This window comes from Aplidium turbinatum, chromosome 9, assembly GCF_918807975.1.
Source record: "Aplidium turbinatum chromosome 9, kaAplTurb1.1, whole genome shotgun sequence".
NCBI lineage: Eukaryota > Metazoa > Chordata > Ascidiacea > Aplousobranchia > Polyclinidae > Aplidium > Aplidium turbinatum.
Window position 1 is genome coordinate 13,887,523 of NC_137480.1, and position 12,591 is coordinate 13,900,113.

General features: G+C 40.6%; 1 protein-coding gene across 1 annotated transcript; it reads left to right on the forward strand.

Moving 5' to 3' along the window:
- Positions 1-1,464: 1,464 nt before the first annotated feature.
- LOC145776717 (uncharacterized) lies at positions 1,465-3,139 on the forward strand. The gene is made up of 2 exons (XM_082587945.1): positions 1,465-2,316; positions 2,369-3,139. Exons 1-2 carry the CDS (start codon positions 1,465-1,467, stop codon positions 3,137-3,139), a joined length of 1,623 nt encoding a protein of 540 aa, XP_082444071.1.
- The last annotated feature ends 9,452 nt before the right edge of the window (positions 3,140-12,591 follow it).

A 12,591-nucleotide genomic window follows, 5' to 3' on the forward strand; every position in this document is an offset into this window, starting at 1 on the left:
TGCAAAAATCGTATTATTTTCTTGAATATCGTAAATGTATCCTCTTGCATCTTTGAAGCGTTCCGCTGGGAGTTCCTTCCAAATGCCGACCTATTGACGCACATCCCTGGAAAGGTAATTTAATACTGAATCCGATGCATGTAAAATTTAAGTGGCACGTGTTGCGGATTATAGTTTTATTCGAAGATGTTTGGAGTGGTGTCTATTATGCAAAAATCGTATTATTTTAATGTTTATCATAAATATATGCTCCATCTTTGAAGCGTTCTGCTGGGAGTTCCTTCTAAATGCCGACCTATTGGTGCACATCTTTGGAAAGGTAATTTAATACTGAATCCGATGCATGTAAAATTTAAGTGTCACGTGTTGCGGATTACAGTTTTATTCGAAGATCTTTCGAATGTATCTCATGTCGCATTTTGTGCCTCGCACTTATTCACGGATAACTTTTTTAGGCGGAAAGCGGAAAATTTTTTCTGCCAGAATGACGGTGGTAAATTATGGTAGGCACTTTAACGAGCAGATTTCTAATAATCCACGAACGTATCCAATCCAACCACGAACCAATGAGATGCAACGTTATCTGCTATTGTGACCATTCCAGCATTCAGCCAGAGAATTAATTATTACTTTGAACTTTGTTTGGTAATTACAGAAGAAAATAGAGCTATAACAGAGGTGGGAATCAAACCCACGTCAGTGTAATGACTACTACCGCCCTAACCCAATGCGCCAAGCCAACCGATGGCAAAGCGATGATTTAATTTAGCTAGAATTTGTGTTTTTCCTTTATTCTTCCCAAACGCAATCTTGATGACGTCATGAACAGCGTAGCTTCTGATTGGTTCGTGCTGGATTGGATATCTGCATGTTAAAGTGCTTACCGTAAATTATGGCCAAGTTATCTGTCTCCGACATAGATTGTCGCGCAATCGTGACGTCATCATTGCGATGCACTGTCACGCTTGAGCGACAATCTCTCGTCAAGCGTGTCTTTGGTAGTGTTATTTATTTACGTCGGATAGTAAATGAATCTATATCAGTGTCGATTGTCTTCGGCAAGAGTAAAGTGGCTTTAAGGCATCAGCGCTCTTGGGGAATTCCGCGAAAGGAATTGGTTGCTGCTGTGATGGGTGTAGAGTTACTCCGACAGGCTAAGGAGTCGTTAAAACTAGATAACTGTAAGCCCTTTTTGTGGTCTGACTTGAAAACCGTTTTGCATTGGCTAAAAAATGATGAGTTGAGATTGGACAAATTTGTGGCACGTCGTGTTGACAAAATATTGTTGTTTTCGGAGTCTTCAGATTGGAGGTATTGTCCCACAGATTTAAACCCGGCAGATGTTGCTTCAAGACCAGATGGAGTTAAGAAGGAGACATCGAGAAGTTTGTTTGCGAAATCCCTCTTGTTGATGATGGTGTGGGTAGTGTATCCTGTCATAAGACTAATTGCACAAAGGATGAGATGTGCCCTGGTGACGATGATGACAGTCTAGAACGACTCATTGCCTCTGCACAGTCGTTGTATGTTTTGCAGAAGCGTGTGGCCTATAGGGCAGCGTTTGTTCAGTTTCTGTTCTGCAAAATCAAAGGATGCGAGTTTCGTAAGCCGAAGTTAGATGTCGATTATCTTAACTGGTCATTGGAATTAGTTGTTAAATTTGTTCAAAATAAAGTGTATGGGTCTGCTGTGGAATTGATGACTGAAGAATCGCCAGAAGCCTTGGATGAGGCAATCAAAAAGCTAAGCAAAAAGAGTAGCGTACGTAATAAACAGTGGTTAGGTGATTTGAGATCATTACGTAGGTTTAGACCATGCGTAGATGAAAGGGGTTTGTTAAGAATTGAAGGAAGATTGAGTAATGCACCGGTTTTGTCTGAAGACAGAAAACATCCGATTATCTTGCCAACAAAGCATGCGCTCACGCGGCTGGTTGTGTTATGGTATCACAGCAGAAATGGTCATGTTGGTGTACAACATTCGCTGCTTTGTACAAGGCAGAGGTTTTGGATCATCAAAGGTGCATGTGCGGTCAAAAAATACTTAAAAGAATGTGCGAGGTGTGCGTTGGAGAAAGCGAAGCCCATAAGGCAGCTCATGTCAGATCTCCCAGTAGCTCGTACTGCTACATGTGATAAAGCCTTTGACATCTGTGGCATGGACTACTTGGGGCCAATTGAATTCGTTCAAGGGAGAAGTACACGTAAGGCGTGGGGATTGTTGTTTACTTGCATGGCTTCAAGGGCAAGACATGTCGAACTTGTCACTTCGCTGTCATTGAATGAGTTTATATTGGTATTTAGCAGGTTCATTGACGTAAGAGGCTCCGTGACGAAATTGTTCTCTGATAACGGGTCTACGTTTCAAGGGGCAGCTAACCTTTTGCCAGAGTTGCTTGAGTCTTGCGAGTGGTCGAACTCTCTACGTGAAAGAGGTGTTAAGTTTGAAAGGATCCCGCCATATGCCCCATCGCAAGGTGGCACTTGGGAATCCATGGTCAATTTTGGTCAAGCAGTTCAAGCTAATTTTAACAAGAACTGTGCATGAGTTGGCACGTAAGCCAAGCTATGTTGAATTGCTGCTGACGTTTGCCTCGAGCGCCGTGAGGATTGTCAACGAAAGACCATTAGTATCGTTAAGTGATGATCCTAACGATTTTGCGGTGATAACACCTGCGTCATTGCTTACACCCGCCTTTGGCCGGTATGTGCCCTTAGGGGATCCTCAACCCAGGGACCTTCCGAGGCGTGATTACCGGTTTTTACAAGGGCTCTCTGATAAGTTTTGGGGTCACTGGACAGATTTCTACCTACCTCAGTTGCAGGGTCGGGGAAAATGGAGAGACATCCGTCGCAATTTAGAACCCGGAGACTTGGTCCTGGTATGGGATATGAACGATCGGCCTAAACGAGGGGACTACCGAGTCGGCAGAGTGGTTGAAATTTTACCGCAGCATCGAAAGGGTAAAGAGTTTGTGAGCAGGGTGAGGGTGGCTGTGGTAGCATGGGACACTAACACAAAGAAGTCGCACGTTGAAACCGTGCTTCGTGATATTTCTTGCGTTGCTCCGGTGGAGGGCGCGCGGGCACGCACTGCTGTGCTCGCTCCAGTTGGTTCGGGCCCCCCAGATGGACGTTAAGGGACGTCACTCATAGAAAATGTGTTCACTTTATTATTAATGTTTAATTGTTTATGACTTGTGTGATGTATGATGCTTATGCTCGCTGTTTACAAATTAAATAGATACAGTCTGGCTGGAACCGTATGTATTTACCAAGTAAGCTTACATATTGTCACTTTGAGTTACGCCAATATCGCTTACAAAAAATTTGCTTGTGATGCCTGTGACTAAGCTGAGCATCTTATTCATTCTTTCACATTTAATTTAGTATCTTCATATGACAACTTTGTTTTTGTATAACTTTAAGCGTATGGTGTGTTAGTACTGTAATGTCGTGTGAGCATGGTCCGTTTTAAATACCTTCAGACAGCAGTGCGGGACTACAGGTTCATCTACATGACTATGTCGTATGTATGTTATTTATACGACAATTTTGTGCGGTATTGCAATTATGTTTAATGTGTGTTAGGTATGGCCAATGTTGAGTAATTTCGTTTAGGCAAAAATAATCTTCTGGAAGATGGATATTGTAATATTCATCTTGGAGGCTGCTATGTTCACGAAATTATGGCCAAGTTATCTGTCTCCGTATTGTGACATAGATTGTCGCGCAATCGTGACGTCATCATTGCGATGCACTGTCACGCTTGAGCGACAATCTCTCGTCATTCTTTCTCTATTTTTCTAACTTGTGTTTTCCAAACGTGTTTCGTCTTTCTTTTACGATGTGTGAATCTAACGGACGGACGAAATAAGAGTGTGTTAAAAGTGACTATTCCACATCACAATTGAACCCGTCTCTTATTAACAATATACAATCAATCTTCACTCAACACATGTGGAACTTGAGTCGAAAGTTAGGAAGAAGACAGGTTGGATAGCAGCTCATACATAGCGGTTATAGACCGGGAGCCCGCGACGTCCACCCTAGGTGAAAAAGTTACCAATTTCTATTCATACAGCGATGTCCGGTGGTATGTGGGTACTCATAATCTGGAAGTCTGCCGGGCCGCCGGTGGTGGGTATGGGAATGGGGGGCATTTTTCATGGCCCAAAAAATGCGCTAGGTCAGCTGAAATAGTTACCGCTTGAAACTTAGTTGGTTGTAAAGTAAATTGTTTCTAGATGATTGTCTGGTATGTGACAGACATTTTTTGTGGTGGGGGGGCTCTGACAGACAAGTTTTATACCCCCCAAAATTTGCGCTAGGTCAGCTGAAAAAGTTACCGGATAAAACCAACTGATTATTAATCTGTGAGTGTTAAGCTTCACAAAAATATATGTGACAGACAAATTTGGTGGTGGGTGTCCCCTGACAGACGACCTAAAGTAGGTGACCCCCCTAACTGAGCTAGGTCAGCTAAAATAGTTACCGGATAAAATCAATTGAAAATTAATGTGTGAGTGTTAAGCTTCACAAAAATATATGTGACAGACAAATTTGGTGGTGGGTGTCCCCTGACAGACGACCTAAAGTAGGTGACCCCCCTAACTTGAGCTAGGTCAGCTGAAATAGTTACCGGATAAAACCAATTGAAAATTAATGTGTGAGTGTTAAGCTTCACAAAAATATATGTGACAGACAAATTTGGTGGTGGGTGTTCCCTGACAGACGACCTGAAATAGGCCTAGGTAACCTCCAGGTTTGCACTAAGTCAATTGATAGGAGGGATTTGTTAGCTGTGCTTTTGAAGTACGGTATACTAAGTAACAGAACGTGATTTATCTACTATTCTACTTCATTTGTCTACACAAATAAAAATAGTTTCAGTGCAAGGAACTATATCAAGTGTTTTTGCATGTGCTTGGCTCACTACAATCTCAGCCAGTAAATCAACTGTTTTCTACATTGGTTTAACGTCTCCAGACGTTGAATCAATTTAAAAAATGGTTGATTTGCTGTCTGAGATCCGGTTGTCTTACTTTTAAATCTTGTAAGAAATCCGGCTGTCTTACTTTTAGCGAGTTTGGTGATTGGAATTTTACAGTCCTAGTGCAAGCTGTTAAATTAGTTTGAAAAGGATTATTTGCTTTTGTGTTACAGTGGGCAACGACACATTACTAACAATTCACTCCTTAAAGCACTTGATCATCTGACTATAGCATTATACCCTAACCATTTAGCTATGTGATACACTGTTAACATGAATGAACACTTTTTTCGAAACTCCCTACTTTAAGCTACTATATGACATCACAAAAATAAATAATTAAGTATTCTACGTTTTTTATTCCTCCAAACCGTTATTCTATGAACAAGACTTTTCAAACAGGCAGCCAGTGACAATTCAGTTTAAGCTACGCAACAAATTGGCGATCTAACGAGTATGGATAAATATTAGTGGGCTAAGTTGAAGAATATGATATAAAAACAGTGTAAAAAGCAACCTTTCGAAAAAACATTGACAGCAAATCAACCATTTTTTACATTAATTCAACGTCTGCAGACGTTGAATCAATGAAAAAAAAACGGTCATGGAAAAACATTGCAAGCATTCGACTACAATTATTATCATCCGATTGCTTTTCTGTCACCACACGTAAAATCATCCAGACAAGTTCCTCTGCATTACCCATGGGTGTCTTTCATCAGTCATGTCACAAAACGTTTACCTGTACAGCAGTTAAAAGAACATTTCAACCTAAGGCAGTTGCTTTATCTTCTGCTAAAGTCGAGATGCAGAAGCTCGCTCCGTAACAAGATGCAGAAGCTCGCTCCCTAACAAGATGCAGAAGCTCGCTCCCTTAGTCGGACAAAATAGGTTTATTGAAATGATCCTGCATATTTTGCTGTCCCAAGCAAAGAAACACAAAAATAAAGAAGAAAATACCGTTAAGGTCTCAACGATGGATGGATGCGAATCATTAAGTCAAGAGCAGTGTTTTCTAAAAACGAAACGATTAAATCACTAATTCGTAGTGGTGTGGACTTAATTGCCAAAGAAGCAGAGTATCACAAGTCTTGCCGGGTTCATTTTGATAGAGAGACTAAAAGCAATCCCCAAACCACCACAAACTGGAATATTTCATTTTGCCAAACTCACAACCTTCCTTTCCTAATAATATGCAAATTTGTTGAGGAAGAGATGCAAAAACAAAGGCCAATGCTATTTTCAATATTATTTAATCTTTACAAAGATGAGTATTTGGTAAATGGAGGAAATGATGTTGAGCTATGGTCTAACACCACGCAGAACCTTGTGAGGAAAATTTCTCATAAGTTTGGTAAAGCACTAACAATAAGTAGGCAATTTTATTTACACCTCACTTCTCTCCGCCCAAGAAGAAAAATATGCTCTGATAGGTGATTATAGTGCCAATCAAGATGATCAGATTCGTGCAGTGGCACTTCTCTCACGAGGTGAAATATTGACTTACTTAAGAGCTTACGAGCTACTCAAAACCAAAACCCCAAATCCAACAATCGTAGAGAGCTTGAAGGATATGGCCCCAAAACTTCCTGAATGATTGCAACTCTTCTATAGCCTACCACACAATTATGTGGGTTGAAATCCAAATTCAGTGATTCTCACACAGACACAATGGAAAGAAAAGTTGAATCAATGCAGGGATTCCTAAACATACCGGGATGCGAAACTTACGGATTATCCGCTTAGGATCGTAACAACAGTAGTGCTATCATCATGTCGCGCAGTGCGCGCGTGGCGGTGACATGTGGTTTTGTCAATAGTAAGCAGATGCTAGACAGCAGTTCACGTTTCGTTGTTCTTATTCACTGCTGTACTGGAAAATTACAAGAATAAATTAAAAGCCACAGCAGATTAGGTAGAACAAGCCAGTTAGTACCTGACCAGCACAAAATCAATACCCTAGCAGGTAAGAGGCTGTAGGCTACTGGCAAGACTACTCATTGCAATTTTAGGAACTGTGAATGAACCGACGGAAATGTGAATGCTGCAAAGATCTCATCAAAAGCGAGAATGTCCCTTCATTTCCTGATTGTGAGTCAGAAGACCACTCCAAATTATTCAAAATGGCAGACCGAGGGGGTTGTCAGTGCCTTCTGAATTCTGTTTTGCAGTAACCACGCTAGCTGTACAATGTCATACTGCTATCATATCGGATGAAGGTGCCAAATCTAAAATGATATCAGTTTCTAATCAGCGCTCTGCATATATAGCAGCCGTGAAAAATGTTGCGCACGAGTCTGTCCATTATTGTGCTATGCTGCGCCAGAACTGCGTAGGAGGACATTGTAATATTGAACTTATTTTGGAGATAGTTTTTAACTGTTTTTCCAAAAACGAACTCAAACGGCTCAACGCACCAAAACATGAAACACCAGTAATGATGTCTAGAAAGCTTCGAAAAATTACGAGTACCAGCTCCAACAAAACTGCAGCTTAAACCTCTACGTTTTCGTATTCGATTTGTTATTATGTGTTTTTAATATTCTAAGAAGTAGTTTTTCACCTTTATTTGACTTTTGAATTATTGTTTTTATAATAGTTTTTTGATGTAAAAAATTGTAATCATCCAATAGTGCTTCCAGTCTATGTAATACCAATACTAGTGTTTCTAGAATGTTTGAAACAGAAACTGCAGTAAGTTCTGCATCAAATATATGCTTAAAAACAGCTGCAGCGCTGTTTAGCGTTAGCCCTACTGTTGTTAAGCGGACAAACGGAGTTTCGCATCCCGGTTTGTTTAGGAATCCCTGAATCAATGTAGTCAGATGCTGTGTATAACGTCAGTCGAGGTCATGTAAAGCCATGGAAGCACACAATACTTGGTTTAGAAGCAATGACAGGTTCCAAGTTAACTTTGCAGATACCTAACAGGGAAGGCCACACAATTAACTACAATGATGTGAAAAGTTTAGAGCCGGAATTTGCATACTTCGCTTTAGCACAGGAAGAAAGTAAAAATCACGTTCCGTGGGAGAAGCATCTGATTATATTCAGGAAATAATGGAGAAAGAGTCCATCTTGACATGCAAAATGAAGCCGCTAGATATGTATTGGTTCAGCAAAAGTAGAGATGTTGCAACTCCACTCTATGCTGGTTTCATGAGCAATAATAGAGTGGATTGTCTACCGCTACAGCGAATATGTTACATGGACCCAATAACAAGATTACCAACCAACAATAACGTTGTTAAAGAAAGACTGGTTACTGGTTAGAACCATGAAAGTTGCAACTGAAACTCACCAACAATACGCCGTGGTGACGCATGACGTAGCTCTTGCACAATGCACACCCCTGGTTACACAAAAAGCCTACTCCATTCAAGCCATTGAAACCCCTCCTCTTTTTGACAATCTCCTCATTATGCTTGGGAATTTCCACATAGATCTTGCATTTTTCGGAGCAGAAGGAATCTTCATAAATGATTGCGGGATAGAGTCCATATTGTCGGAGTCAAAGATCCTTGCCGAGGGATCATTACAAGGGTTCATTACAGAAAATTTTACAACAGGTGTAGGCTACTGTACTCGTGTGCACGAAATTACAGCCAACGTCATGGAAAGAAAGCTATACGATCGATTCTTAACAACTTTAGATGCAGATGAAATTGACAACTTCCAGCAAGTCATGTCCACTATTCTAAGTGACCCTGATAAAGTAGAAGTATGCTTGGCCAATCCAGTCGTCACCGAACATCGGGAAAAGTATAAAGAATGCTTTTATAGGTCTATGAATGAAGTGTTTAGTGAAACCTATCAGTTCTGGACACTATAGGTTCTACGTGATTGGTCCTACGTGTTCTTAATAAACCGACTCTATCGAAAAGTGCAGAGATGCGTCAGGATGAACGACGCAAGTGGTTACATGGTTATATATTTCGCTCTGAATTGTCTAAATTATGCAAGATGGGGATCGTTGTTCTACAACAAACTAAAAAACGCGGATCCGAAACTGAGAGCTATACTGGATAATGGTGCTTTCTCAGTTAGGCGTACCAAAAAGGATTACTCTAGGACGGCAGTCCATCTGTCTTTAGAGCAAACTGCGAATAGGGACGCTGCGTCGCAGGTAAAAGGAATACTTGGCTTTCGGAACTCAAAAAGTGCCATAAAAAGATGTTGTGTCACAGTTACACAGAGACCTGCTTCTGTAACAGAGTTAAGATATCTTGCAGGCTCAGAACAAGTCGAAGATGCCGGCATGCCGCGAAACAATTACGCAATCACAGAATTGTTAAAGAAAACGAGAAAATGTCACTACTATAGCTGGTCAAAAACAAATGAAGTTATCATTCCAGGCTGGTTTGAAGGCGCAGCTATACCATCTGAGCTATTTAGTAAATCGGAGAAAAGAAGTGATGAGGATGACATTGAGAGTTGTGATGAACAGTGGAGCGCAGATTCCGACTCGGAAGATGAATCTGACTTGGAATTATTTTTTTAGTCAATGACTCACCACCATTGCCAAACATTTTTTCTTATATAGACTAGACTGTTCAGTGTTGACGAAAAATTCAGACAAAAACTTTTCAAGTATTAATAGGCTATCCTTAACAGTGACTGTTATTATAGATCTAACTAACCCTAACCCAAGTTGGCTGATTGCTCAATTTGCATCATTTTTATTCCAGTATTCCATTAGTACGGTAGTTAAATGGCCTGTTATACGTAATACTAATACTTATTTTCTGTTGTGCACACATAAAACAAAACACTTCTTCAAGTTTTTTTTTTAGCAGGAACTCCTGTCATTGATTTAGTGCAAAAAGGGAAGGGGTTAGGCTACCTAGACCTATTTCAGGTCGTCTGTCAGGGGACATCCACCACCAAATTTGTCTGTCACATACATTTTTGTGAAGCTTAACACTCACACATCAATTTTCAATTGGTTTTATCCGGTAACTATTTCAGCTGACCAGCTTGCACTAGGACTGTGAAATTCCAATCACCAAACTCGCTAAAAGTAAGACAGCCGGATTTCTTACAAGGTTTAAAAGTAAGACAACCGGATCTCAGACAGCAAATCAACCATTTTTTAAATTGATTCAACGTCTGAAGACGTTAAACCAATGTAAAAAACAGTTGATTTACTGGCTGAGATTGTAGTGAGCCAAGCACATGCAAAAACACTTGATATAGTTCCTTGCACTGAAACTATTTTTATTTGTGTAGACAAATGAAGTAGAATAGTAGATAAATCACGTTCTGTTACTTAGTATACCGTACTTCAAAAGCACAGCTAACAAATCCCTCCTATCAATTGACTTAGTGCAAACCTGGAGGTTACCTAGGCCTATTTCAGGTCGTCTGTCAGGGGACACCCACCACCAAATTTGTCTGTCACATATATTTTTGTGAAGCTTAACACTCACACATTAATTTTCAATTGGTTTTATCCGGTAACTATTTCAGCTGACCTAGCTCAAGTTAGGGGGGTCACCTACTTTAGGTCGTCTGTCAGGGGACACCCACCACCAAATTTGTCTGTCACATATATTTTTGTGAAGCTTAACACTCACACATTAATTTTCAATTGGTTTTATCCGGTAACTATCTCAGCTGACCTAGCTAAAGTTAGAGGGGTCACCTACTTTAGGTCGTCTGTCAGGGGACACCCACCACCAAATTTGTCTGTCACATACATTTTTGTGAAGCTTAACACTCACACATTAATTTTCAATTGATTTTATCCGGTAACTATTTGTGCTGACCTAGCTCAGTTAGGGGGGTCACCTACTTTAGGTCGTCTGTCAGGGGACATCCACCACCAAATTTGTCTGTCACATATATTTTTGTGAAGCTTAACACTCACACATTAATTTTCAATTGGTTTTATCCGGTAACTATTTCAGCTGACCTAGCTCAAGTTAGGGGGGTCACCTACTTTAGGTCGTCTGTCAGGGGACACCCACCACCAAATTTGTCTGTCACATATATTTTTGTGAAGCTTAACACTCACACATTAATTTTCAATTGATTTTATCCGGTAACTATTTTAGCTGACCTAGCTCAGTTAGGGGGGTCACCTACTTTAGGTCGTCTGTCAGGGGACACCCACCACCAAATTTGTCTGTCACATATATTTTTGTGAAGCTTAACACTCACAGATTAATAATCAGTTGGTTTTATCCGGTAACTTTTTCAGCTGACCTAGCGCAAATTTTGGGGGGTATAAAACTTGTCTGTCAGAGCCCCCTCACCACAAAAAATGTCTGTCACATACCAGACAATCATCTAGAAACAATTTACTTTACAACCAACTAAGTTTCAAGCGGTAACTATTTCAGCTGACCTAGCGCATTTTTTGGGCCATGAAAAATGCCCCCCATTCCCATACCCACCACCGGCGGCCCGGCAGACTTCCAGATTATGAGTACCCACATACCACCGGACATCGCTGTATGAATAGAAATTGGTAACTTTTTCACCTAGGGTGGACGTCGCGGGCTCCCGGTCTATTATCAAAAAGAAAGAACAGTAGCAACTGATTGATTTTCGCTTATAGCAGATCGTTGCATACTTTACAATGTAGATTGTAACGACCTGTTTTAGCCTAATGTTACGTGTTTGCTGTGGTAGGCTTAGCGATATGCACTAGCTTTCGGAACACAGTTCCCTAGTCATGTGCTATGATGAATGGTGTTGAAATCAATGACTCGTTCTAAGAGGAAAAATGCCATAGTGATTACAAAAATTAGTTAACAAAACTGCAACATTAGGTTGTTCAAATGTTTTAAGACTAGGGGCAATCAAACAAAATACAAGTTTAAACAATTAGGTTTAATAGGCTACTGGGGCAGGAACCGGGATACTTTGTTCTAGATCAATATGGTCCTGGGCTGTAGCCTACTGTAGGCTACGTATTATAGGCCAAGTAGTTTGCAAAGGTGGGCGAAGTTACTTTCAAAAATAAGTGAGTTACGGTTACAGTTACTTGGCCAAAATAGTACCGTACGGTAACTGAATTACCGCTACAGTTACCGATTTTAAAAAGTAACTAGTTACAGTTACTGTTGTAGTATTTGCAATAATATGCTGGAAGCACTGCTTGTTGCAATCAGCGCGAGGAATGTCCAATTCTCCAGAAGCTACATTCTTGCGCTGACTGCAACGTGTTTATGTTAAGTTTAATCAGTTCGACTTAAGCACTGGTAGAGAGCACACGTGTAGTTCTTTTCCCTCAGTTTTCACAAATAAAAGGTATCAAACATGGCGCTGCGAACAGGATAAAGATCCTTTTAAAAAATAAAGTGAAATGGCTTACACGTTTAGAAAAAGCGACCTCCCTAGGCTAGACCTGGAAGTTGACAGAGGCGCTTCTTTCAACGCTTGGGAAGAAGAATGGAACGCTTATGTAGCAGTGTCTGGGTTAGCCGCCAAACATAATCTTACAGTTTACAATGTACTAAGACTTTCGTTCTCAAGAGAAACCGCCAACGTCGTTAGTAACTTGGGTTTGAGAGAAGACGAAGAGAAAAACCCTAGACGTATCATAGAAGCACTGAAAGCTTATGTGAAGGGGTCTATAAACGAAACTGTGGA